This window comes from Tachypleus tridentatus, chromosome 6, assembly GCF_004210375.1.
Source record: "Tachypleus tridentatus isolate NWPU-2018 chromosome 6, ASM421037v1, whole genome shotgun sequence".
NCBI lineage: Eukaryota > Metazoa > Arthropoda > Merostomata > Xiphosura > Limulidae > Tachypleus > Tachypleus tridentatus.
This window is the reverse complement of record NC_134830.1, coordinates 102197584-102224636: the sequence shown is the minus strand read 5'-3', so window position 1 is coordinate 102224636 and position 27053 is coordinate 102197584. Positions and strand designations below refer to the sequence as shown.

Here is a 27053-nt window from a genome sequence, read left to right as displayed (position 1 = left end):
TTCAACTTTATTTTATTGAGAACTGGATTAGGTAGTTCTTTCGCAATTCAGGCTTATATAAAGATGTCATTTATTAAGTTCAATTATAATTATTTGAGTTACAGTTCAACCTCACTTGAATTAGCTGCTATGTCAAAGTTCAAGGTACTGTTTAACATTAGTTTGTAACAGTGGCATATTAAGATGTAGTGAATAGCTGGGCCAACTTATACGATAACTTTTAAGCTTAATGTGTACTTCATATATTTTGCTTAGCCAGAGTGCTAACATTTAAAGGTAAGTCAGGGTTCAGTCTTACTTGTTATATTGGTTGATATTTCGTAGCTCTTCGTATTATAACACGTTACTCCTGCAATAAAGTCGAAGATAAATAAGGAACAGTAGAACAAAGTATGTATTTCATATTGTTCGTTTGTTTTGTTTTAGGCACAATATGTAACAATAAATCCAGAAACCAGAGGGTATGAAGATGTACCAACACTTTCGGGTGTGACTTGGCTTTAATTATATACAGGGGTTCGATTTTGTTCGGTGGTTTTTAACATTCTCGCTACAAATTTGCTCCAGTATCAATGACTGGGCGCATAGAGCGTTAGAACACATTTTGATAGAATTAAGTCGTATTTGAGATATTTGACAGTGTTTTTAAGATGGCAAAGAAGAACACACGATAAACTTTTCAGTAATCACGTAGGTTTAATAACGCATGATAAAAATTGTAGATCCACGAAAGACAAAGAAATCAAGTAATGTTTCAGGTGTCTTAAAGATTTTATTATAATAATTTGCAAACAAGTTAATGTTTCAAGTTTATTATGTTAATCATGTGATTCATGTTACATACAGAGGCCAAATGGTCGAAATATGTTTTTAAGAAATTTAGCTGGTTGGTAGAGCACAAAGCTACACAATAAAACATATACTCTTTGCCCACCACGAGGGGTAGACGTCAGAATTTTAGCATTATAAGTCTTTAAACTTACTCTTGCTTTAATGGTGGTATTTTTAAGAAGTTAAATTATACAGAATCTATATTGCATTAACGTTACTAATAAATATTGTTATGTTACAATTTTCAGCACGTAGTGCTCTAGTAGCCCTCTAGTAGCTTTGCGCGAAATTCAAAACAAACAAACTTTGATTCATCCGGTTTAATAAGTTAATAAATGTTTATAAAATATTAACCTAACAGCAAGTACCATAACGGAAACATTGTGTTTAGTATGTTTCTGAATTCCAACATCTATTTTTTTCGACTGCCTGTTTAAAAAGATTAATAAAGATGAATTACAGAGGTAAGTGTAACAACATATTTAAGTATTAAGTGGGTACTTTCTAACATGTGAATGTTTTCTTTTCTGGAGAAATGCAACCAAAAATATGTGAATTTATAGCGTTTCAATGAATATCCGAATGCGTGTCGTTATTTATAAACTATCACTCATTAATAACAATTCGTCAACATGTGATGAAATGTAACAACTGTTGACTAATATTTCATCTTCCTACTGCGAAATAAATGTCGTAATTATCAGTAACAAGTGTACGATTATCATATATCAGGTAAGTAAGGCTAACAATATAAATAAACAGTATCCAGGGTTATATTTATGGTGAGTTAGTTAAGTTTTTATCAACTGTATTCTCACAATTCAAACTCTGATACTTGCATGTCATCAATGCATGACACAAATGTTTCAGTATTCTGAAATCAAGAAATTGGTTAGTCACCTTTATATAAATGCTACAGTTTTTTTCATACGAAATGTATTTCAAGGCTTTTTATCTTAGAGAACAATTATGAAAAAAAAAAATTCCATATCATCTTCAGTGTTATATGGGCAAGAACTAAATTATGTATCATCATTAAAAGCATTGTTTATGAGCGCTCGTAAAAATAAGATGCTATTATTCTTTGGTGAACATTGTGTTCTCACTTTATTACACTGTAAATAAAGGTTGTTCTTTTCATGATTCTAATAATGAGGTTAATACCTTTTTTCTTGGGAGGTAGAGGTTCGTTTTGTTTTTGCGCTATACCATATGCTTCAACAACCAAAACAATGCAGCTCATTTATTGCTAATGCGTATGCATAGAATCTAACTTAGGTTGGTAAAGTTCTGTTCATTACAATACAAAATAATATTTACATGTAATTTAAGCTTTCGTTTTTCCATGTGGGTTTCTCGTCATCATAAATTTCCTTTTTTTGTAGTTTTAGCAGATAATTTTTTTTCTAGATGGTTTGCATCCCTTCACATTGCAGCATTGTGTATTTTACGATACTGAAAGCTGAAAAAGTGTTATTCTTTTCAATTACAAATACTTTGTTGGTTGGAAGTATGATACTCATTTCAATGTATCATTTTACAAACACAACGATCACATTAACTGTTTTATCAAATATGAAAAAAAAATAACGAACTTTATCATTCTTAACTTTGTTTAACATAAACTGGAGTTTATTATGAGGTATTTCTAAAACCGTAAGCCCCCAAGTAGCACAGCGGTATGGCTGTGAACTCACACCACTAGAAACCGGGTTTCAATATCCGTGGTGGACATAGCACAAATAGATTGCCCATTGTGTAGCTTTTTGCGTAATTCCAAAGAAATAAGCTATAAACGTAAATAAAATTACGACTTATACCTCCAAAATGAGCATCAGACTTATCTATTTAAATGGTATAGAAACCAAACATTTCCCTTAAATAACTAATTTGTTTGTTTTGAATTTCGCGCAAAGCTACAGGAGAGTTAGTTACCTGTGCTAGCCGTCACTAATTTAGCAGTGTAAGACTAGAGAGAGGATTACTCATTGCCAACTTTTGGACTACTATTTTACCAAGAAATAGTGAGATTGACGGTCACAATATTATAACGCCCCCACGGGTTAAAGCGCGAGCGTGTTTTGTGTGATGGGATTTCGAACCTACGACCCTCGGATTACGAGTCGATCGCCCTATCCACATGGCCATGCCTATGCCATGTTATTAAATATTGTTATTAAATAATTAATAACAAGTTCCGCATATGATGTATGAAAAATAGCTCTAAAGCTACTAAATATGGACTACATGATAGATGCCATAGTAAAAATGTTGTAAATACTGTGTAAGAAACTTGCCGACCAGTACATGACAGAATATCTAAACAAGTGCGTGACATTCAAAACCTCAATACTAACAATATTATTGCAGAATATTATGGGAAAGAATATGGTCTACCACAAACGGATAACATGTTATCGAATATCAAGATTTTATCAAAATGGCATATTTTTCTGAACGGAAAATTAAAGAATTTATTTTAATCAAGAAAAAGAAACCCAAAATGAAGATATACAAAGGTCGGCCTTTATTATAGAGACTTTGAACTAAAAAGGGATTGTGTAACTAATATAATAAATAATATAAAATTATATATTCAAACATCTAACACCGCCCTCTACATTTCGACACTCAATTACACAACCCCTCTCAAACATGTGGTCAGCTTCCGGTCAGTTACCTTTTTCTTTCTTTGTGAACCTGACGATGACCGAAGAAGGTCGAAATGTTGTTTGCTCCTCTAGGTAAAATATTTTCTCAACCCAAACGAGCCGTTTTTACATATATAGGTCCTTTTATGGTGAGTGACACTAAACTACAGAGAAGAGACAATGGACAGCTCTGTAGGAGTCTCACTACTAAATTTCCCCCTCCCACTGACACAGTTTGCGGACTTACAACGCTAGAAACCGTATTTTGATACCCGTGATGGGCAGAACACAGATAGCCCAATGTGTAGTTTTGTGATTAACTTCAAACAAACACTACTAAACATTTGATAAATAAGTAATAATTTCAGTAATTGTGCATCATCTATCTGTAAATATGGTGTTGTACTCAATACGCATTAAGCACGCTCACTGGCTCATTATAACACCGAGTCTAAGATTATAGCTAAGACCTAAAACAGTTAACATTTTTTTGTCTGCAGTTAACCAATAGCGCCTAAAAATACTTTTTGTTTGTTTACCAGTTATAAACCTTTATCATAACCACGGTTAGATAGAACAAAATCATGCACTTTTTTTTCGTATTTTGTAATGGAAAAATCTATTAACCTTCGATGTTGGTTGCAATAAGTAATGAAAAAAGCTTCGGTGCACTCTTATATACAGTGCCCTGTCACATGGATTGTTTGTTTGTTTTAAATTTCGCGCAAAGCTACTCGAGGGCTATCTGCGCTAGCCGTCCCTAATTTAGCAGTGTAAGACTAAAGGGAAGGCAGCTAGTCATCACCACCCCCAGCCAACTCTCGGGCTACTTTTTTACCAACCAATAGTGGGATTGAACGTAACATTGTAATGCCCCACTGCTGAAAGGGCGAGCATGTGTGGTGTTACAGGGATTCGAACCCGTGATCCTCAGATGACGAGTCGAACGCCTTAACACACCTGGCCATGCGTCACATGGATGTGGAAACCTCCTAAATCAACAGTATTGTCTGAAATAACCTCGGTACTTTCATTCCTGCGCTATACACAAATATACTGAACACGAACAATTTCAAATACACAAAAAGGCGAAGCTAACCAGGTATCTCTTTTATACATTCTATTCCATGATATAAAGTTTGAAAGCTGAGTTGGATAACATAAAATTATTCTCTATTCTGTTCAACTTTATTAGATTTTTTTGGAGATGAACTACTAAATGCCGATAAACAAATTCAACTTTTGTTATGAGATGCTATTCTGTATGGCTACAGTATTTAAGTTTTATTATATCCTTTGAGTAGCAAATGAAATAGCTTAGAGTGTTCAGTTGGCAGCTATTGGATAATATGCAAGTTAATAACTTGATAAAAGCCCAAGAACAGAGAACAAAACGTTGTTCGCGTCAAAACTAAGAAAACAAACAAACAAAAAACAAAAACATTGATGTTAAACAACTTATTCTTTGATATTGTCTCTACACATTTATGTCTATTATATGTTTACAAAATATGGCTTGCAAGTACAAATAAAATATGCAATCTGAGTTATTCTGTTAACATTTACTTTATAACTGTAAATTTATCATTATCAACCAAGGAAAAGCACTGGTAAAGTTTTGTAATAAGGTCTGATATATTGAAAAAGTGATCTGTTAGTCATTTTGTCGAAAGTTATATTAAAAACAATTTGACCGTATAAATGCGCTCCACGAACTTAGTAAACTTATAATAAAATCGTTATTATTAGTACAAACTTATTGATGCCTGTCAGAAGTATGATATTTAATGTAAAGTGTTGTGACGTGTTAGTTTTATGTCCTCGTCTTTTGGATTTTTTGTCGTATAACTTTTGGTATAATTATTGGAACTAAAATACTACAGCTGAAAGTAGTTTATCTGCCTAATATTTTGCAACTGGGCGTTATAAATAAATACTTTAATTGTAATTTAAATATACTGCATATGGCAATGTTTGCAAATATGCGAGTAAATAAACTAAATAGTAGATCTTAAAATTAACTTTGTGTTGTAGTTATTTAATATTTACACACGCTATATGTGGTGCCTCTTGCGTTAAAAAATACTATAACAAGTAAGTGTGGAATCCTGATAAAACATTTAACGATAATCAATAACATAATTTCATAATCTTCATCGCGTTATACTAAGAAATTATTTTGAGTATGTGTGTGTTTTCTTATAGCAAAGCCACATCGGGCTATCTGCTGAATCCACCGAGGGTAATCGAAACCTAATTTTAGGGTTGTAAAGCTGTAGACTTATCGCTGTACAAGCGGGGGACGTTATGTTGAGAAAGAAAAAACACAAATAGAAAGAATACTGGATGTTTTTTTACAGTGTTTCTTTTTTACTATCCAGTAATATTAATGTGGGAGTAAGTTATTTATTTAAAGTGTAGCTTTTCTTTCTGTTTAGCTGAGAATGGACATAAACGCTGGATAACTGTATTTGAAAGATGGTTTCTCAATACATTGACATAATGTTAAATCGGATCTTGTGATTTGTCAGAGACTAAACAGATTTATTAATAGTTCGCACTTTTAATGATTATATTCTAGTTTGGGAAGTTACAGATATTTACACACAGTTCGGGAAATAATTTCTCGATATAGTTTTCCTGTAAATATGAGTGAAATAGATGGGAAAAAGAGACTTGTTTTCAATCACATAAGGACAGTAAGTGAGTACGTTTCTTAGCAAAAATACAATGATCTTTATTCTTTTTTTTTAAATACTAAATTCGGTAATAAACATTTACTTCGTCTTAGAATTTCCGATCATGATACAGGTTTGTTAAGTCATCATAATACTGTTCACCACACAAATTCATGTAAGTTTGTGGACTATGCAACCTTGTTCACGTGTTACGCCAGCAAAGTGGGGTTCACACTCCTACGAGAAATAGTTCCTTGAGTGAAATTATACAACTTTTATTGTTGTTTTTGTGCATTTCACAAGATAGAGATATCCTAACCATAGCGTCAAATCCAAGCCACACTTCTTAAGCTAATATTATGGTGAGAATGAAGATGATTAAGGCTTTATAAAACAGTGAAACTAAACCGAAGTGGCTACTCTAACTTCAAGAATATCGATTTACACATTGTATGTATATAAATGAAAGTTTTGTGCTTTTTAACTTGAAAATAATTCTATATATGAGTAGATGATTCAATGTTTATTGTGAAATATTAGGCGTACTACGTTTTCCTTTGAATATATTTGTATTATGCACTTAGATGATATAATTATTTCTTTGAAAATATTTTACTTCAACTGTTAGAAATAGAAAAAAATGTTTGTTAACAAGTGTTTGGAGAGCTAAGAAATTTCAAATTACTTAGATGTACGCTGGAAACAAATAATGCTATTATATTTGTAGTTTCTAATTATTATTTTACTCTTTTTTTTTTTAAATAGCACACTAATGTAATTAAAATATTTTGATCAATACTATCATAAGTCATTAATTACAAAAATTTTGCTTAGCAAGTTTTTATTTGTATGTGAAGAAGTCGTTAATAAACATTTACTTCGTTTTAGAAATTTCCTATCATGATCATGATCATAAACTAGGGTTAAATACTTCTTATTTTGGCTAATTTGTATCTTTATGTATATTCTATATTATGTATTCAATACGGAACAGTAAAAAAATTGTTCAAGCATATGCACTGTTCGAATAGTAGTTTTGTAAAGGGAATATTATTGTAAAAGTAAATCAAAACAGATAGGAAATAAAGAGACACGCGAAGAAGTTTCATGTTTTATTATCTATTTAACCGTCTGTGTATTAAAAATTAAATTAAGGATAATAACCACATGCACAGTTTATAAATACAGATTGGAAAGGTATTAATACAATGTTTAGCTTAATAGTTCACAGCCTAGGGAAGCAAGTTTCTAAAAATAATTACAACTTAGTATTACTTCATAAAACATTCAAATTTAACCAATAAAGTTCATATATTTTTTTAAAGAACAAAATTTAAATAGATGATCACGCATTCATTTTTATACTGTATGAAAATAGAAGTTTGAAAAATGTTGATCTACTTATCAGACTTATTATTATCTTAGAATTACCAATGTGTTTCTTAATACTTATGCGTCATTCTTAAATCCTCTGTTAGGACTCCACGTGTGTTCATTAAAGAAGATGTTTGTTTGTTTTTTGAATTTCGCACAAAGCTACTCGAGGGCTATCTGTGCTAGCTGTACCTAATTTTGCAGTGCAAGACTAGAGGGAAGGCAGCTAGTCATCACCACCCACCGCCAACTCTTGGGCTACTTTTTTACCAACGAATAGTGGGATTGACCGTTACATTATAATGCCACCACGGCTGAAAGGGCGAGCATGTTTGTTCTAAAATTTACTCCACTGTTCAATAGTACGTTTGATTTATAAAATTCAAATTCCAACATTTCAGCTACACTTTCGAGTTACTTGAGCAACTATTTATTAATGCAATTCTCAGCTTCAACTTCGATACATTATAAGAATTGTATTTGTTGGACGACTTTTGTCGTCATCAAGTGCTATTCTGATTTATTTCTAACTGTTTTCGTGGTCTGGTCATGTGTTGTTACTTTGCTCATCTATGATATTTTTACTTGATAAATTAATACATTTTGTTCTGTAATGTTGTACATTTCGATAATTTATTTAATAATGTAATTCTGGCTCCTGAAATTTATAAGAAGTAAATTCTTGTGTTTATTTATTTTGCTGAACATCTTTCATTATTATTTATTAATATATTAAAACTCTCAGTCTTCTAGTTTACATTATTTTAATATTCATATTTTATCTCTTATTTAATTGTTACGTCTCTCACTGCTCACAGGTTTCAAATACTGCACGTCGCAAAATTCTAAAACCTGAACTCGCGGTTACACCGTCACATCCTTTTAGGTACTACTGATAGAAATTCTAAGAGTTCACTGCACTATGCTTTGGATTTGAACGTGTTAAAATTTACGTGGGATCAACAGTACGTGTCTTTTGAACAATCATAAAATAACTTGAGTTGAACCTACGGTTACTTATTACAGGATGGTGTGCAATGTAATAAAACTGGATGACAACCTATATTGATTAAGGTTTGTTTGTTTTGGAATTTCGCACAAAGCTACTCGAGGGCTATCTGTGCTAGCCGTCCCTAATTTAGCAGTGTAAGACTAGAGGGAAGGCAGCTAGTCATCACCACCCACCGCCAACTCTTGGGCTACTCTTTTACCAACGAATAGTGGGATTGACCGTCACATTATACACCCCCACGGCTGGGAGGGCGAGCATGTTTAGCGCGACGCGGGCGCGAACCCGCGACCCTCGGATTACGAGTCGCACGCCTTACGCGCTCGGCCATGCCGGGCCCATTGATTAAGGATACTTGCTTACTTGACATTTAAAACATTTAAGGTCCTTAAAATTATCTGCAAATTGCCTTTAATATGGAATTTAGTAAGGAAATCAACGTTAACCGTAGCATAGTTTCTTACTATAATAACAAAAAACATTTTCAATAAATAAAATCAAAGACGTCTAGCCGAGTACTTGGATTGTATTATCCTAAAACACTGCGCGTGCGTGTGTATGTGTGTTTGTTTATGTTAATATGCAGTATTCACTATATTAGAATATACCTTCGTGACTAACCGGTAAACTTCAGGGTTTATAATGCTAAAGTATGCGTTCGATTTCCGTTCTGGATAAAGAACAGAGAGACCATTTTGTAGCTATGTTGCAAAACAAACAATATATGAAGAAAAATAATATACATGTATATATTAAGCATTTAAATAAATTTTATAATATTAATATATCTATCTATCAAGCCCATTACAGAGCATATGAATTGATTTTCTTCTTAAAGCGAAGTTTTCAGTTTTATCTATCTGTAAAGGTAATATGAGTTTTTATGATGAGACAGATATTGTTTGATTTCATTGTACTAATATTCTAACACGATACCTTCATAAGTTACTGTCTTTCAATAGCTAGTTATTGCTCAGTCTACTTTTGTCGTCATCAAGTGCTATTCTGATTTATTTCTAACTGTTTTCGTGGTCTGGTCATGTGTTGTTACTTTGCTCATCTATGATATTTTTACTTGATAAATTAATACATTTTGTTCTGTAATGTTGTACATTTCGATAATTTATTTAATAATGTAATTCTGGCTCCTGAAATTTATAAGAAGTAAATTCTTGTGTTTATTTATTTTGCTGAACATCTTTAATTATTATTTATTAATATATTAAAACTCTCAGTCTTCTAGTTTACATTATTCTAATATTCATATTTTATCTCTTATTTAATTGTTACGTCTCTCACTGCTCACAGAATATATTATTTATATGTACAAAATATAAGTGAGAACGTATTTGTGCTGTGGTGATGTATGAAATTAACGCAAAAAATAGTTGCGTTTCAGATTAAGCAAAACCTAAGAATTTCTGTGTTGAGTCTCAGATGTTTTATATGTACATAAGTTTGAATTTGGGTTTCCTTTCATTGCTTTTATACTTCGCTTGTCAGTTAGATTAAGGATTTTTTAACGCGATTCGTGCCATATCATTATTCTATGTATATATACATTTCTGATCTTATAGGTGGGCGAGAAATCCTCCCTCTGATAGACTACCGGTATTTTCTGAAACTATTATGTCTCCCGAAGATAGTTTATCATTTACGAGTAACTCTTCCAAACCCGATTCCCTCCAATCCATTAATATGCCTGAAAGAAAACAAGATGTGGCAGATGCCTACTCAGAGAAGCCAGGTTAAAGTAGTTATTGATTTTCATTTTAAAATTAACCTATTGTTCATTAACTAAAATAATAACCTTGCTATAAGCAAAAATAAACAACGTAAATTGATAACTGATACTTTCATTCCTTACGTAGAAGACTTTCCAAGCCCTGAAGATTGCCTGGTCAAAATAAGCGAAGATTCTGAACTGGAAAAAACAAATGACATTCAGATAAGCCCTAAGAAACAAACTGGCACACTAACCATAGAACTCAATCAGATGGCTCTATCTTGCAACAGTTCTCTCCAAGGTTCTTATGCAAGTTTGCCTAATAAACTCACTTCAGAAAAGAATATGCGATGTAACTGGCAAAACGAAGGGTGAGTTTCTGGAAATTATTAATTTTGTACTATTTAAGCGTATTAGAAGGTATTAACATCAGAAACTAGAATTATTTTAATCAGTATAAAATTCTCTCTCGTATCATTAGAGTTTTACCTACATGATATCTTCAAGTAAACCATTGTTAAAATTTACTTTTTAAAAATAAAGTAATGAGTGCTTTTTATTTGTACTTATATTTTCAAAGTTTCTCAAATTCGAAGAAAAATATTTTTCATTGCTTGATTTACAGCAATTTCTTTCGTATTAGGCATCGTGTTATGTAAAGATCTTAGAAGAGCGAGAACCTGTTATTTCATCAGTTTCATTCTGACCAAACATTTACTACTATTACATCGTCATTTCGAATCAGCAGATATAAAATAAGAAAACACACGTGGATATTAGTGAAAATCATCATTTTACAAATTGCGTAATTTCGCAAGCGATAATTACTGAAAATCATCGTTTTACAAATTGCGAAATTTCGCTCGCAAGCGATACTTACATATCAATGCGTGAAAACAAGAGGATGTCTGGTAAAGATACACAATGAGTGAAAACAAGAGGATGTCTTGTAAAGATACACAATGAGTGAAAACAAGAAGGCGTCTTGTAAAGAGACACAAAGAGTGAAAACAAGAGGGTGTCTGGTAAAGATACACAATGAGTGAAAACAAGAAGGCGTCTTGTAAAGAGACACAAAGAGTAAAAACAAGAGGGTGTCTTGTAAATATACACAATGAATCCTTAATTTATGATCAACCAGGAAGACAAACTTCTGAATTCCTGTATCCGTGAATGTATGTTTAGCATTATGATAATTTCTACGAGAAATACCGACAGTAATTACTTACCATTCTGTAGTTTTGTGTTACAATGAATTGTGTAAATTGAAAAACTAACTTTCTCTCTAATAATAAATAACATATTTAAGGGGTCAGCGATACATTTACAAACTTGTAATGCTAAATTTCGGGGGTCGGTTTCCCGTGGTAGATAGATCTCAGATATCCTGTAGTGTAGCTTTGTGCTGAAACAAACAAATATAAGTCGAAAATATGTTGTCTCCTAGTTGGTCGATTGTAAGTTTACTAAAATAGGAATTAGATTCGTAGAGATAATGAAAATAGTCTATTATGTATCTTTGCACTAAAACAAAACAATAAGAATTTCTATGCTTTGGTTTAACCTGACACTAACCTATTTACATACGCTTCAGTTTCTATGTTGATGAAATGAATACACATGTCGTATATTGTCATACTCATGTATCATAGGATCGTTACGAAACTACTTATAGTTTTAGTACTAGTTTACTTTTTATATATTTTTACGCCTTTTGCCTCCTAAAATTATTTGTATTTAAATAACTATACATTGGTGTAAATTTACTCAAACTTTAAAATACATGGGAACTGTTAAATAAAACATTTTAAAATTTAACCCTTTTTATCCACAAAAGCAAATTTTCGAACAAAGATATAATTTGGGAAACAATGGATTTTAAATTCGATTTTTTGTATTATTATAACTACTAAATTGATAAATTTAATATTTTCTAAAAAATTTATTTTTCTGAGTAGTACTGCACGATAAAAATGTTCCTATTGTGCTAATATAAACTGTAACGTTTTTATATTGATAAAAGTGGTATCATTTACTGAAAAAATAACATTTTGCCGAACTCAAGTCTTAGATGTAAATACAGATGCAAGATTGTGCGATCGGATATAGAGTAAAACAACATGACAAGACAGACGTGCATATAATGTTTACCTGTGATAATAGTAATATTGTACTTTATATATTTAAAAACGGCTGATGTGGGTAGAGAAAGCACTAATAGAGGAGAGAACAACGTTTCGACCTTCTTCGGTCATCGTCAGATTCACAAAGAAAGAAACCATAACTATAGAAAACACCCAAATACTAAATAAAGAAACAAACATAAACAAACGCAAAATTAAAGAAGCCTTACTCATACACGAACTCAAGCCCAAAATAAACCAATACAAAGGAACATTTTTATACCTATATTAATACATATGTCCAACATCCAAGCACGCCCTCTACATTCCTACATTCAATTACACAATCGCCTTGAAACATGTGGTCAGTTACCGGTCAGTAACCCTTTCTTTCTTTGTGAACCTTTCAGCCGTGGGGGCGTTATAAAGTGATGGTCAATCCCACTATTCGTTGGTAAAAGAGTAGCCCAAGCGTTGGCGGTGGGTGGTGATGACTAGCTGCCTTCCCTCTAGTCTTACACTGCTAAATTAGGGACGGCTAGCACAGATAGCCCTCGAGTAGCTTTGTGCGAAATTCCAAAACAAACAAACAAGCAAAAGCAGTGCTAGAAGGGTGCTTAGCTAGCCATTACCAACAAGTAAACTATTCCAATGACATTTGAAAAGGAAATAAATATGCACCAGGATATATTCAAATTTATAAAACAAGTTTTCCGATCGTTGTTCGCTCCTCTATTGGTGCTTTCTCTATCCATACCAGCCGTTTTTAAATATATAATTTTCTCTACAAGTGGATTTTCTCGTCATCACGGAATATTGTACTTTAACCGGCTTACTACGAAAAAAATTCATAGGTTTTTTTTATTATAACCGTCAGATGGTATTTCTATAAAATAAATTTATCTTTAAAAGGGTTCCTCAGTAGCATGGTGGGCAGAGTACAGACAGCCCATTGTGTAGCTTTGTGCTTAATTCCAAACAAAACAATAACAAATCTTTAAAAAAAAACAGACTAAAGTAAAAGCTTGTTTAATTTGAGATTTCTATAGTAATTTTAATCATGTCTCATGTCACTCGGATCGTACTGTATTTCTTAGATGATTCTTAAATGCTTGCCTGACTGGATTGATATCAGATGTAAAATAAGAAGACGGTATAGAAATATTCCGTTCCATTTTAAGTGTAACTTGCTTGATGTCATAACTGTTGTTACACACTTGCACTATACCACGATCTCTGAATTTCTGTATCTTATACTTTAAATACGCAAGTTCATCTATGTTCTTCTGTCATATATGTATGTGTATACGTATTGTGTGTTAAATATATTTTAGCACTGTATTTTTTATTGTTTGTTATTTCACAGAGACGGATTGCTCAAAATGCTAAGTGCTGTGTATGCTAAGTTGTTAGTTGTCATGGGTGTATGCTTCCCCCTTGGTGAAGTTATTTCTCATCGTATTCCTGTCTCTTACTATGAAGTACGTATCGTGGACTGATGACGTGGACAAATTATAACACAGAGAAGCGATTCTATTGAAATTCTATAAATGTAGAATAATACACTCATTTGTATGTATGAGTTAATACGTTTAAAATATCTTAATGACAAGAGTAGGTTTGGTGGATACTGTATATTTAATTTGTTTTTGGCTGTAGATAAAGAAAGTACACGTTCGTGAATTTCACAGTGCTTGTTTTTTACTTTTGTCTATTCCAATCTCTAAACACCGTATAGTACACTACATCAGCATATACAAATAGATACCCGTAGAACAATATTTGTTTTAGAAAATAGCATAAAATAAATGGTGCAGATATATTCCACATTATGAAGAAAGAAAGCTTACAAATTGATACTCAGAGAACTTTTATTGAAATTTAATCTCGTGACTTTTAAATATTATGAAGGACATTATATTCCTTTTTGTAATTATATTTAAAGTTACAGTAAATTTCACATAATTATTGCACTTAATGTACTCCTTAATTACAAATATTGATATTTAATTACAACAGGTATTCTAATAATATGTGTAAGTATAATAAGATTTTGTGTGTTTTACGTTCGCTTATCGACATATTGAAACTTACGTTACTCTATAATTCGATTAGATTTTGATGGTAATATGCTAAAAGTTGTATTTTTATATATTTTATCACGACAGGGTTTCTACCTGTATTTGTACTTCGGTAGCATCGCTTTCCTTTTCTATGTTTATATTTTCCTTTTACGCCACCAAAAGACGGTTGAGAAGAGCAAAAGTGGTCAACCAACAACATTCTGTCAGATTTTTGCGAAGAAAATTGTCCCGTTTTACCGTCACAGTAGCTGGCGCCTCAGCATGAAAAGTAATACCAGTAGTATTAAAGTAAGTGAAGGGCGTCACTGTGGAAGCTTCTACCTTCGCCTTGGGGCGGTAGGTATGTGTGTTTTTACTTACTATCTGTTTAGTAAAACCCAGTAAATGATACTCTATGCTATCTTGTATAATATTTTCGTATCTTCAGTTTGAAGTTTGTTTCTGGCTGATTGTATAAAACTCTGAAAACTTTGTAATTCAAATATCTTTAACATCATAAATATGACGACGAATTCCTTACACGCCAGATATTTACATACAAAAATTATAACATTTCTCGAGAACATATGATAACAAAAGTACTTATACAAGCAAGACATTGAAACTTCAACCAGTATTTGAAAGTCATAATTTATTTCGCAAACGTTCAACCCTAGAAATATTTATGACTTACATATTTTAAGTTATATATTTGAACAGAGTTGTCAAAAAAATTATGTCCTACTTTTTTTTATTTTTGCATAAAGATTTCATCACAGTATTTTAAAAGCTAATTTCCTGTTATGCTTTTATATGAGATGAAGAAGTGTATTCTTTATGTTGTAAAACGTTACGATTACTGTTTTATTTTCTAAAATGTTCCCACAGAGAAATATAGTCGTGTGTGGACTATTTTAACCAAAGTTTCGGTAATATGGCAAAACATGAGACGTTTTAAATAAATATTTTAATAGTGCTATATTACTACATATCTGGCTACAACATTATCTACCTTAATCATTGTATGTACAAACACGCACGACAGTTTTACAATAACATGGCAAAAATAACATATTATGAACATTTTTCTGTGATAGTTTTTGATCTTTAACAAAGTTCAAACAAACAAAAATGATCGAGATTTTACTGATTGTTATAGTTTGTGGATGTTTTTCGTTTGTTTCTTTTTAATTTCGCGCAAAACTACTCAAGAGCTATCTGCGCTTAGTTTGTGGAAACTATCATCAGGAGTCGTCAGATGATTAGGTCTAGCTGATTTCCCTTTAGCCTGTCACTTAACACTCCGACGAAAAGACGTTTCTAGTCCTGATTTCTCCAAGCCCGTTCCCCTGGCTGTGGTTTCGCTAGATAGTAGATTGGGACAGTGGGAATCTCGTTAATCCATTCATTAATGGATTTAAATGGCAATTTCATTTAAATACAAAATTATTAGCCTAATATTAATAACCTTTCAAGTTGCTCTGAGGCCTATTAGGCCCCACTTTTCGTAGGAGTGTTAAAAATTAGGGACGGTCAGAGCAGATAGTCCTCTTGCAGTTGTGTGCGAATGCCAATAAATGAATAAATACACAAGTTCTTTCTAGGTGATTCTCGGTCCCCAAACTAACCCATTTTCCTTTGTTTTCCAACATCACGAAAGAGGAGAGACATCTCCATCTTAATTTCTAAATTATCGATTAAATCGTTTACTAATAAATTAATAAAATGTAACAAAATGTTATATTTATTATCGTTAAATAACATAAATGTATTAATAAGAGTATTTTATCACTTTAGCTTTCGGAGTTGGAAGCATGATCTACTCGGGTTTAGAGTTTGGGCAGTTTTTCGAGTTGAAAAGGAAATCCCACTGTTACAATATTTTGTATGGATTGACACCCAGCATAAGAATGGCATTCACTTTCATCCAATTGTATTTTATTTTCCTAAATTCTAGGGTAAGTACAAAACTGATTACATTTGCAAACATTTGTTTATGTCCTGAACCAGGCTTTAATAGTAATGTTCACAAATGTTCGTTCATAGTAGATTAGAACAAAAACCTCCTCTAACTGGTAACAAAACATACTTAAGAAAAGACACAATATGACTAAATCCTAATTTTGTACCTACGTTTATGCTTGTTAACATTGTGCTCGACATTATAGAAGAGCCATAGTAATTATCATAATTTATTCCAAGTGCAAGTAGTATATATTAATTATGTACAAATTAATACTGTACTCGTTTATTATACTGCAAAAAAACACACAAAAAGTGTACAAGTGACTGTTTATCGAAACATAGATGAATACCGCTTTACCGACACAGCTTAAAAAATAACTTTACCCAGTAAACAAAACTTATCTGCTTAATATTTTCTGTGCTCGAAGCAGTCACTGGACTATCAATCTCAGTATAAGTTTAAGTTGTAATAGTTTCATCTAAAACTTAACTAGTTTTGGTAAGTGGAAATGGTATTGTCTTGCTTAGGTGAGAATAACATATACCTAATCAAAGATATTTTTCCCCTCGTGCAGCTGGGACGAATAAACTTGTAAAGCAGTTATAGAACTTGCGTCCTTTATCAATTGTTTGAAATAAAACGTTCTTAACCCAAAATTACCTTAAACATGCACTAAGGCTGTTTTTTTTTGTATTTTTTCTGTCTGTTATGTTGCAGATCATTACATTTCTTTACTTATGTATAGTAAAGATGTAACAAATTAAGAAGAATGAGCTGCAGTGGTCACTTGTCGATGATATATTTAATCTCACAATCACGAGAAAGATAGTAGAGAAAACTAAAGCAAATCAGGAGCACATATGTTAAATCATCAGGATCCCATGTGTTAAATCATTATTCAACTGTTGTTTGTTATATACCAAGTTTTTCTGCATCTGTTAAGATGAAATCTGAAATACGTGCTGATGTTATTTATTAAAGCCAATATAATTAGCTTGGTTCAAAACGAGTAAAATACTCGAACATTTCTGAAAGCTATACATCTCTTTCTAGCCACAAATAACTTACTTACTCACATGCCCTGAAAAATCTTTCGAAAAACTGTCTGTCATTATCTCATAAGCTAAAATTTTATCAAACGAATAGAACATAGTTCATTGAACTTGTACATGAATGACAGAACGAAAATCCTTTAGTCATTATACATCTTCTTACTTAATCTAAAACACTTATCATTGCTTTATACTAACAAATATTTTGAAATCTTTCCAGTATTGACTTTTTAAGATGTTTATCGGGGTTTTCATTCTCAATGCTCTTCCCAGTGGCACAGCGGCATGTCTGTCTGCGGACTCACAACGCTAGAAACCGTCTTTTGATACCTGTGGATGGCAGAGCACAGATAACCCATTATATTGCTTTGTGCTTAACTTCAAACAAACATTCTCAATATATTACTTTACTTTACATTTATTACTGAGCTATGTAACAATGATTTATACAGACAAAAAGCGCCGCAAACCCCTGTAGAGCTAATGTCAAATATATAAAAAAAAATAACACTAAGTCATTTTTGGTAAATAAAAGTTTCTGATAATATCGTCTAATGGTAACAATAAACCAAGTATTAAAAAATTTCAAAACTTATTGAAAAAAATAATTTTAATATTTAATTAATATCGCCAATTAATTGTTTTCAGGAGTCATATTATTATCAAAAGTTTGTAATTTTAACTGTTTCTGAAAAGGCATAAAAATTACTAAAATCGCATGAATGGTAAATAAATATCAATAACTTCTATTAGATAATCTTCTCTCTTCTTTGACCTCTCGAAGAAGAATTTGAAAAATTATAAACAAATGTTTTGTTTATAAACTGAAAATAAAAATTAGTAAATAAACAACGAAACAGGTATTTAGGGAGCTCGACTCGTAATCTACGGGTCGCTGGATCGAATATCTTTCCCACCAAACATGCTCTTTCATTCATGTGGACGTTATTATGTGACAGCCAATCCCACTATTGTTGGTAAAAGAGTAGCCCAAGAGAACATCACGTGGGAAGTGATGACTAGCTTCTCTTCCTCCAATCTCTCACAGCAAAATTAGCGAGGGCTGGTACATATAGCTTTTGTATATTTTTCATGAAATTCAAACCAAACCAAACTAAAAGCAACTAAAATCTGTAATGATAAAAATGTGAAATTCAGTAGCGAGTCTTTAAGAATTTACCTGCGTTTATTTTCATTTACACATTCTAAAATCAGTCAAACAACATTTAGAGTAAGCTTTACTATTATCATTTATCCCTGTTGTAGTTTATATAGTATCTACGTGTACACTGCTTTTTCCCGATGTTAATTTAATGTAGTTTTATCTAAAATTAATATTTCTTCCTTAATTATTTTCGCGGTATACTAATATGTAATTTAGATGTATTTCAACTAAATTCCTAAGCAAGAGGTAAGGACTGTAAGGGATTTTTAGAGCTTTACTTTTAAAACTGACGTTAAAATAGTGTATACAACATGTCACACGATTATTAAATTTAATCAGCATGTTGATAAAACACTTTCGTGCTGAACAAGACACTCGTAAACAAGGGCATCTTAGTTTCTTCAAATCTTAAATCAGCCATTAATAAGAATCCGCAACTGACAGAAGGTACAGGATGGTAACTATTGTAGGTTTTGAAAAGTTAACCCAGCTACAAGAATTTTATGACAAAAATATTATATTACATTTTATATAAAGGGTAAATTTAATATTTTATTCAAGTAAGGTTCTAATAGTATTTTATTGTTCTTCTGATGAAGAGCCACTTCAAACGGTATAGCTAATAAAGAACTTTATTATTCTAATGAAACTGAGCTTAAAGATGGTATAGATGATGATGACTTTACTCGATGTTTAAATTCTGATTACAAGGAAATTGTAATTTAATATGTATCCAGTTTTTGTCCCCCAGTGGCACAGTGATATGTCTGCAGACTTCTAAAAACCGGGTTTCAATACCCGTGGTTGGCATAACACAGATAGCCATTTGTGTAGCTTTGTGCGTAACAAGAAACAAACAGACGTATTAAGTTTTGCGTACTAACAGTGCAGGTTTCCAACAAGTAATTATACATGAAAAATTATCACGTGAATTAAAACGTTTACGTATTTGTTTTAACTCGTTGGAAATAGAATTGGAGTCAAACGTTTCCATTTTGAGGTATATCTGTCAAACCATATGACAAGTCATCAAATAACTGCTAGTATGCTTTACGACTACTTAAGAGGAATAATACGTCATCTTGACTGTGGTCAATACCTAGGGCAAAAATCGGCGCTGTAATCTTCAACACTTTTTGCTTCATTCTCTTGGTTTGTGTATATCTTTTAGTTTTCTCTTTTTATCTTTGATAAAATCCTTTGTAGTAGATATTCTTAGTTTATTTGTCATTGAGCACAAAGTTACACAATCAACTATCTATGCTGTATCAAAACCCGGTTTTAAGAGACACAAATAGTTAGACATACTGCTAACCCATTGGGTGGCCCGGCATGGCCAGGTGGGTTAAGACGTTCGACTTGTAATCTGAGGGTCGCGGCTTCGAATCCCCGTCGCACCAAACATGCTTGCCCTTTCAGCCGTGGGGGCATTATAATGAGTTGGTCGATCCCACTATTCGTTGGTAAAAGAGTAACTCTTGTGTGTTTTCTTATAGGGAAGCCACATTGGGCTATCTGCTGAGTCCACCAAATGTGATCGAACTCCTGATTTTAGCGTTGAAATCAGTAGACTTACCTCCGTACTAGCGGAGTACTAGAATTTTCTCAATAATTTACTCTTATTTATTCCATTGGTTGTTTCTATTTGCTATCACACAAGTTAGAATCATATAATTATATAATAGAAATTTAATTTTGTGATTTTAACTAGAAACACCATCCAAACTATTTTAATTGTTCATTATCCTTAATTTGACAAATGATGATTCTAATAGAAGTCAGTGTTTAATATATTCTAATCTAGATTACTGATACCATTAAATTCTTATCTAAGACAGGTTCTTGTATATTTCTTTGCTTCTATATTTATTAGTATAAATCAAGAAACTTAAGTAATTATGATTTTAGCAAGGTAGATTGAAATGTTGCCATATGATTGACACAGACAAAGCATTACCTACGTGATGTTAATCAAATGATGTATTTTTATTGTGGTCAGTTATTTTTTTATAGGTGGCGATTAAAAAGTTCAAAACGTTAGCCAGGTTTGGTTTGATGCATATGATAGCGACAAATATGTGTGTGTGGTTGCACGTACTTGTTGCTGAGACGAAACACGAAATCATGACGAATATAAACCATAACCTTACGCAAGATGTTCAGTCTCTTGTGCTACAGGATGAAGTAATGGGTAAGTGAAGGCCTAGAAGCTGGTAATATAAATTCCTTATTGCTCGTAATACTGAGTTAAATATTCACTTGTTAGTTCATGTAGATATTTTTATACATTTTTTAAATAAAATAAGAAAACGTGTATGAATGCAATTTCCGTTACTTTGAGTAAATGGCTTTCTGTTGCTTGAAATAAGTTTAATTCTTTTATGCTGAATGAGACCTCATGTGATAATAGTGATAATTCTTGTTGAACTAAAAAACAACTTGTTTTCAGCTGAAAGTAGAGAGTTGTCCGAAAGTTAGTTTCCAAAGAACAGTATAGCTTTAATTTTCATCAATTTCAGATTAACGTACGAGTTATGGCTTTGCGCATCAAATGTCATTCTTGCAGAAGAAGTTTAGATGCAGATAACCCTGTAACTTAAGCCAACGTAAATAAAAGAAAGTCTGCTGTTTTCACTTGAAAACGAAGGTTTAATGAATGATAAAAAGAGTAAATTTAATAAGAGCAATTCATAAACTGTCATACAAATAATCTGATTAACCGTTAATTGACATGTTTGCCGTATTGTAAAAAGAACCATTTCTTGAGCATTTGTTTTCGGATTTTTTTTTAAACCTAAGCTTGATGTGAGTGAGAAATCAAACGATAAACATTATTACAATACCACCAGACATCAAAAGATTTGACTATTATAATTCATATGACTCACTGCTCACGTAAGTCTCAGTTCTTGCGTGTTTTTATTAAAATTAAGTATTATATTATCATTGTTAAATTAAAATCAAACATTCATTGTAATTCATGAACTATTTAATTAGCATCAGTTTTATTTTATTACCATGTGCTGACGACATGTGTACAAAATTATCAAAGTATATGAAAATACTCTTCCTAAATGGTATATATATATATATAGAGAGAGAGAGTTTTGTAAGCAGTATCTTATACTGGTTCAAAATTTAATTTCTGTGACTGGTCGTAAGTTTCGATTATTATAAACAGTGAAAGAAATATTTATGGAAGTACGAAAACAACGCACATATATACTTAAACTGCAAGCAATGAGTAATAACAAAAGGATGGTTGTTTATCAAAAGAGAAAAACAAACAGACTAAATAAAAACGAAAAGTAAGCACATGAACTATACAGTATTTTATTAGTTTGTCTGTGATACTTTTTCTCTACCAGGAGATTACATCTTATTATTGTTTTCTTGTACCGTTTATCAGTGTGACCGGACTGTAGATTTGATGTTCCGAGGTTCGCGCTCAGTACTCCAGGTATAATGATATCCGCCAAGAAAGTATCAAGTATTTACGAAACAGTGATTGCAGAAATGGTTTCGAATTTAAACAACAAAGGAAATATAAATAAAACAAAAGTACGAGTAAACAAGATATTTATTAATACAATGTTAAATGAGAATACTGTTTTTGTTCTTTCAAATGAGATTGAGAGTAGCTTTGAGCCAGACAGTGGATCTAAGGGGTTCATCATTCACATCCTGTTTTTCCACAAAGAACAATAATTGATATCTGCATTTATGGAACTATGGGAGCATCAATTTCCACAATTCAATCAGAGCTGTTGATGAGTGGTGCTGACTTGACGCTTTCTTCTAGTCTAGCACTAAATAGCTAGTGCAGATAGCCCCCGAGTAGCTGAGGATAAATTCAAAAAACATCAACAATCAGAACGTTCTATATTACTACGCCTAATTCTGTCGATTTGTTTGGTCTCCTTTTAACTATGTCATTTTTATAAAAAAAATCTCACACAGCCTAAAGAGTGATTCATCTCAGTCTTTATCATTACGATATTAGTTAAACACACCCGCTATATGCTTGAGATTATTATTTTATTGGAAGGCAAATTCTTGCATAGTGAGACGTGATCATTTGGGAATAGCATAAAGGACCAGAATTGCTAACTTTTTTGTAGTCAAGATACCTCGAATTTTGCATATGTCATAGTTAACGTTACAAGAAATGCAGCTTCAAGTAGATGTTGTACATTGGCACTGTAATACCATTCTCTTCTTTACTGTCAAAAACACTGTCGTTGACGGTTGCTGAAGAATTCGAATTTGGATTCATCTCTAAGGTTCACACGTCTTCAGCTTTTCTCATTCTTAATGCACATTTTGATGTATTGACTAGATTATCTTCTCAACAGCTATTATGCCCACTTCATTCTAATGTACATCTTATCGTACTTGTGATAACATTCATAGTTGCATTTACATCATGGCCATTGGCACGATCTAGGCTAGACCATTCTATCCCGTAAAGGATATATTTATCATCACTTTTGTGGAGTTTTTAGTTTTCTAATTTAATCGCTTCTGTTATTAACAGCGCCATTTTCACGCACTCTCTTGAGATATATGCAAGAAGTTTTGATTTCTTCTTTTTTTATGATATGGTATTTCAGTCCTGGCTCTCATGATTAGGGTACACTATAACTTTTGGGTGTTTTATTACTTTTAGTAGCTTTAACGAGTGAGCACGTTTTGACTGGTTTAAGTACAGCCTAATGTGGTAGAAACTATCAGCACGTGCTTGGTACATATCATGTTCAAACTGTAAATGTGACGTACTCCCACAGTATTGGACTTTGATGTTTTTATTTTCCATTATATATAATTATCTCTAATATCATATGTTTTACACTTCATCAGTTTTTCACATGTTTGTTACAATGTTGGTAGTTTTTAGTCGCGGCATAGTGGCTCATAGAATGGCTCTGAGTTTCTCAAGTACAAACGTTTAGCTCATAGCCCCTTCATTTCTTGACCGATGTAAGATCTAACTAGTTTTGGGCTCGGAAAGTCAAACCCTTTCAATTGATGTATTTGACGATACTCAAGGTCTCATAAATTAATTTACTCTGATCTACTTTAAAAGAATTTCAATTTGAGGACAGGCTAGTAGAGATTCTGGTGAGTAATAAAATCAAATTGGATATACGCACGCTCAATGCTTGTTATTGCTGGCGCATAAAAGTATAGTTAATGAAAAGAAAAAAAAAGGTCTTTATAGATTAATTTACTACAATCCTGTCTAAAATAATTTCGAGTGCCGTGGCTATGGAGGATTCCCTCTTGTTTTATTATATATATGATAATTCATCATTAAAAAGATTATGCACTCGGTCAACATTTTTCAAATTCCATATGTTAGAAATAAACTTGTTTGATAACTTCAAAATTAGTTAGTGGATTTCGTTCTAACTTATTTTATTTTATTGTAAAGTTTAAAGCAAGTTGTATTTTAACATTCAAAAAGCAACTATTGTTTTGTTTGGCTCTAGGATTGTGTCTAATTCATTGTTTTTGGAAACTATCTTACTGAAATATTTTCTATAACGTAATATGAAGAAACTTGAGTTACTGTCTATGCTTAGTGTGTTTTTCTTATAGCAAAGCCACATCGGGCTATCTGCTCAACCCACCGAGGGGAATCGAACCCCTTATTTTAGCGTTGTAAATCCGGAGCTGTCTATGCTTATTAATTTAAATAAGCGCCGTTCTTAATTATGATTTAGGCCTGGCATGGCCAGATGTTTAAGGTGCTCGACTCGTATTCTGAGAGTCGTAGGTTCGAATCTCCGTTGCACCAAACATGTTTGTCCTTTCAACCGTGGGGGAGTTATAATGTAACGGTCAATCCCACTATTCATTGATAAAAGAGTAGTCCACGAGGTAGTCCAGGTGGTAATGACTAGCTGTCTTCGCACTGCTAAATTAGGGACGGATAGCGCAGATAGTCTTCATATAGCTTTGCGCGAAATTCAAAAACAAGCAAACAATAACAACCAACAAAAGTAAATATATCTCACGAATCAAAAAATCACGAAACCATATACTGCTGCATACCATATATTCCCGACATCAGCAGAAAAATAACCAACATTTGGCAAAAACTAGTAACAAAATATGACATTCCAGTTAATACCAAATTATTCAAAAACCAGGCACAAAACTGAGGTCTATACTATGTAAAAACTACACTGACAAACACCACACCAACATTATTTATAAAATACAATGTGATAACTGCCACGACTTTTATATTGGAGAAACAAGTAAAAAAATGAAAACCAGATTCAAAGAACATAAAAAGTCACCTTCACACGTTTTCGAACACTGCAAGTCAAATAAATACAACCATAGAAAACACTCAAATACTAAATAAAGAAACAAACATAAACAAACGCAAAATTAAAGAAGCCTTACTTATGCAACAACTTAAACCCAAAATAAACCAATACAAAGAAACACCTTTATATCTATATTAAAAAGAATAAAATAAATAACATAAAATTATACATTAAAACATTTAACACGCCCTCTACATTCCGTCACTCAGTTACACAACCTCTTCTTTTTGGATATGTTTATATTATGCTACATTAACTATAACTCTGAAATGTTGGTTAAATATATATACACTAGTTATATGGAAAGGTTATTTTGAAAAATACATGTTAATATTGACCCGGCGAAATTATTTTTAAGTTTCGGATGACATACACTGTAGTTTTTATATATGCGTTTTAGCGCAGTTTCTGGGCCTATGTTATAGATTTTATAAAGTTTTTATTTATAACTATTTAAATCAAATATTTTTCATATTTTCTTCAACAGATTACAGACGTATGAACGTGGAGCAATACATTCACTCTCGTCGTAAAGAGAGATCGATTGAACATGAAATATACATAAGTCACGATTGTCGCCGAGCTAACATTATGGGAAAACTTGTGCAGGACGTTAGCCCATTTCTTTTTCCTTGTACAATCGAATACAGCTTAATTTGTGCTGCTATCTTGTATGTTATGTGGAAAAATATTGGTAAAATAAATAACAACACCGAAACTGCGAGTAGCGGCTCATATTCCTCCAGAAATCGACATCAATATACAGTAGACTGCACCAAAGCTAACAAGGGCCTCTTCAGTGGCATCATTATTTTGGTTTCGGCCATCATAAGCTTGATCATTTTTTTTGTCCTCATTAAAAAAGAGATGTACAAGAATTTAGCAGTCATGGAGGCCCATGTCTTCGAGCTTGCACTCTATATCTTGTCATCGATTGGAGTAATTATAGCTCTCATACAAGTAAAGAAGTTAAAATACAACCCTTACAGAAATATAGAACTGGATAACATTCTGTTGATTGTAGCTCAAAGTGGTCTTTACGTATTCACTATGTTCAGTATCATTGGTGGTCATTTCACGATGGATCAAAACACTGTGCTGGCCCTACTGACAGCAGTAGCCTGTCTCATTCAAGCCACACTACAGACAATCTTCATTCTGAATGCTTCCCGCCGCTACTGTAAAAACAGTAACCAGATGAGAAAAAAACCTGGACGAGAGATGGTCACGTTTCTCTTGGTCTGTAACTTTGCCATGTGGTCAATCAACACTTTAGAAACTCGTAGAGCTGATTCCAATCCTGTTCAGATACACTTTTATGGATTTTGGGCTTGGACAATTATAACTCACGTGACAACGCCATTAACAATTTTTTTCCGATTTCATTCTACTGTCTGTCTGTGTGATATCTGGAAACACAGTTACAAAGTCAGACCCGAACTGATCTAATTAGTGCTGAGGATAAACTCCTGCCTAAAATTTTTGGATTCGAAATCGTGCTCATTTACATTAACGATTGAAACTTAAGTAGAAAATCAATCCTGGTGATTTTGGAATTCGTATCACAACACTTTCAATTTTACTAACCTACAAATAAAAACACTTCAATAAAAAGAACAGGAAATATATTTATCCTGGTAATTTTGGAGTTCGTATCAGAACACTTTCATCTTTACTAACCTACAAATAAAAACACTTCGATAAAAAGAACAGAAGGTATATTTTATTTGCTTATATCCTAGTGATATACTAGTGTTAGTGCCATAGAAATTTCTGTTTGTTGATTTATTATATTTTTTAATGTTAGTGTCTATTCTGTCCCATCTTATGGGCGTGTGTGTTTGTGTGCATTAATGTAAAAGATAAATATTTAAAATAGTGTGTTTTATTTCGTTCATAAATGATTATTATTTCAGAACTTAATTCGTTGCTCTATATCAAATTATAGGGAAATACTTTTTTGTATCTCTACAATTGTTTTCCAGGATGTAACATGTGGTTTAGTGCTTGGTGTTTAAGAGACGTTGTCTTGATAGCTATACAAATGATATTAAAGCGAGCATTTATAAAAATA

At 32.4% G+C, this 27053-nt stretch overlaps 1 protein-coding gene across 5 annotated transcripts; it reads left to right on the top strand.

The window, feature by feature from the left end:
* LOC143253204 (proton channel OtopLc-like) lies at positions 1 to 27053 on the top strand. 5 transcript variants are annotated; one of them, XM_076506663.1, is made up of 8 exons: positions 1 to 144; positions 10121 to 10290; positions 10415 to 10640; positions 13759 to 13873; positions 14561 to 14816; positions 16253 to 16413; positions 20652 to 20829; positions 25467 to 27053. In XM_076506663.1, exons 2-8 carry the CDS (start codon positions 10173 to 10175, stop codon positions 26426 to 26428), a joined length of 2016 nt encoding a protein of 671 aa, XP_076362778.1. In that variant the 5' UTR covers positions 1 to 144; positions 10121 to 10172; the 3' UTR covers positions 26429 to 27053. The 5 variants fall into 5 exon arrangements, with proteins under 5 accessions (XP_076362778.1, XP_076362780.1, XP_076362777.1 ...); XM_076506665.1 differs by having other exon boundaries at positions 32 to 276; positions 10418 to 10640; XM_076506662.1 differs by having other exon boundaries at positions 33 to 276.

What these genes read in the sequence shown, in the direction of transcription:
- LOC143253204 (XM_076506663.1), top strand. Translation starts at nt 10,173, where the DNA reads ATGTCTCCCGAAGATAGTTTATCATTTACGAGTAACTCTTCCAAACCC. An exon ending in TGTAACTGGCAAAACGAAGG is followed by an intron (nt 10,641 to 13,758) that starts GTGAGTTTCTGG and finishes GTTATTTCACAG; the next exon opens with AGACGGATTGCTCAAAATGC. An exon ending in GCTACAGGATGAAGTAATGG is followed by an intron (nt 20,830 to 25,466) that starts GTAAGTGAAGGC and finishes TTTCTTCAACAG; the next exon opens with ATTACAGACGTATGAACGTG.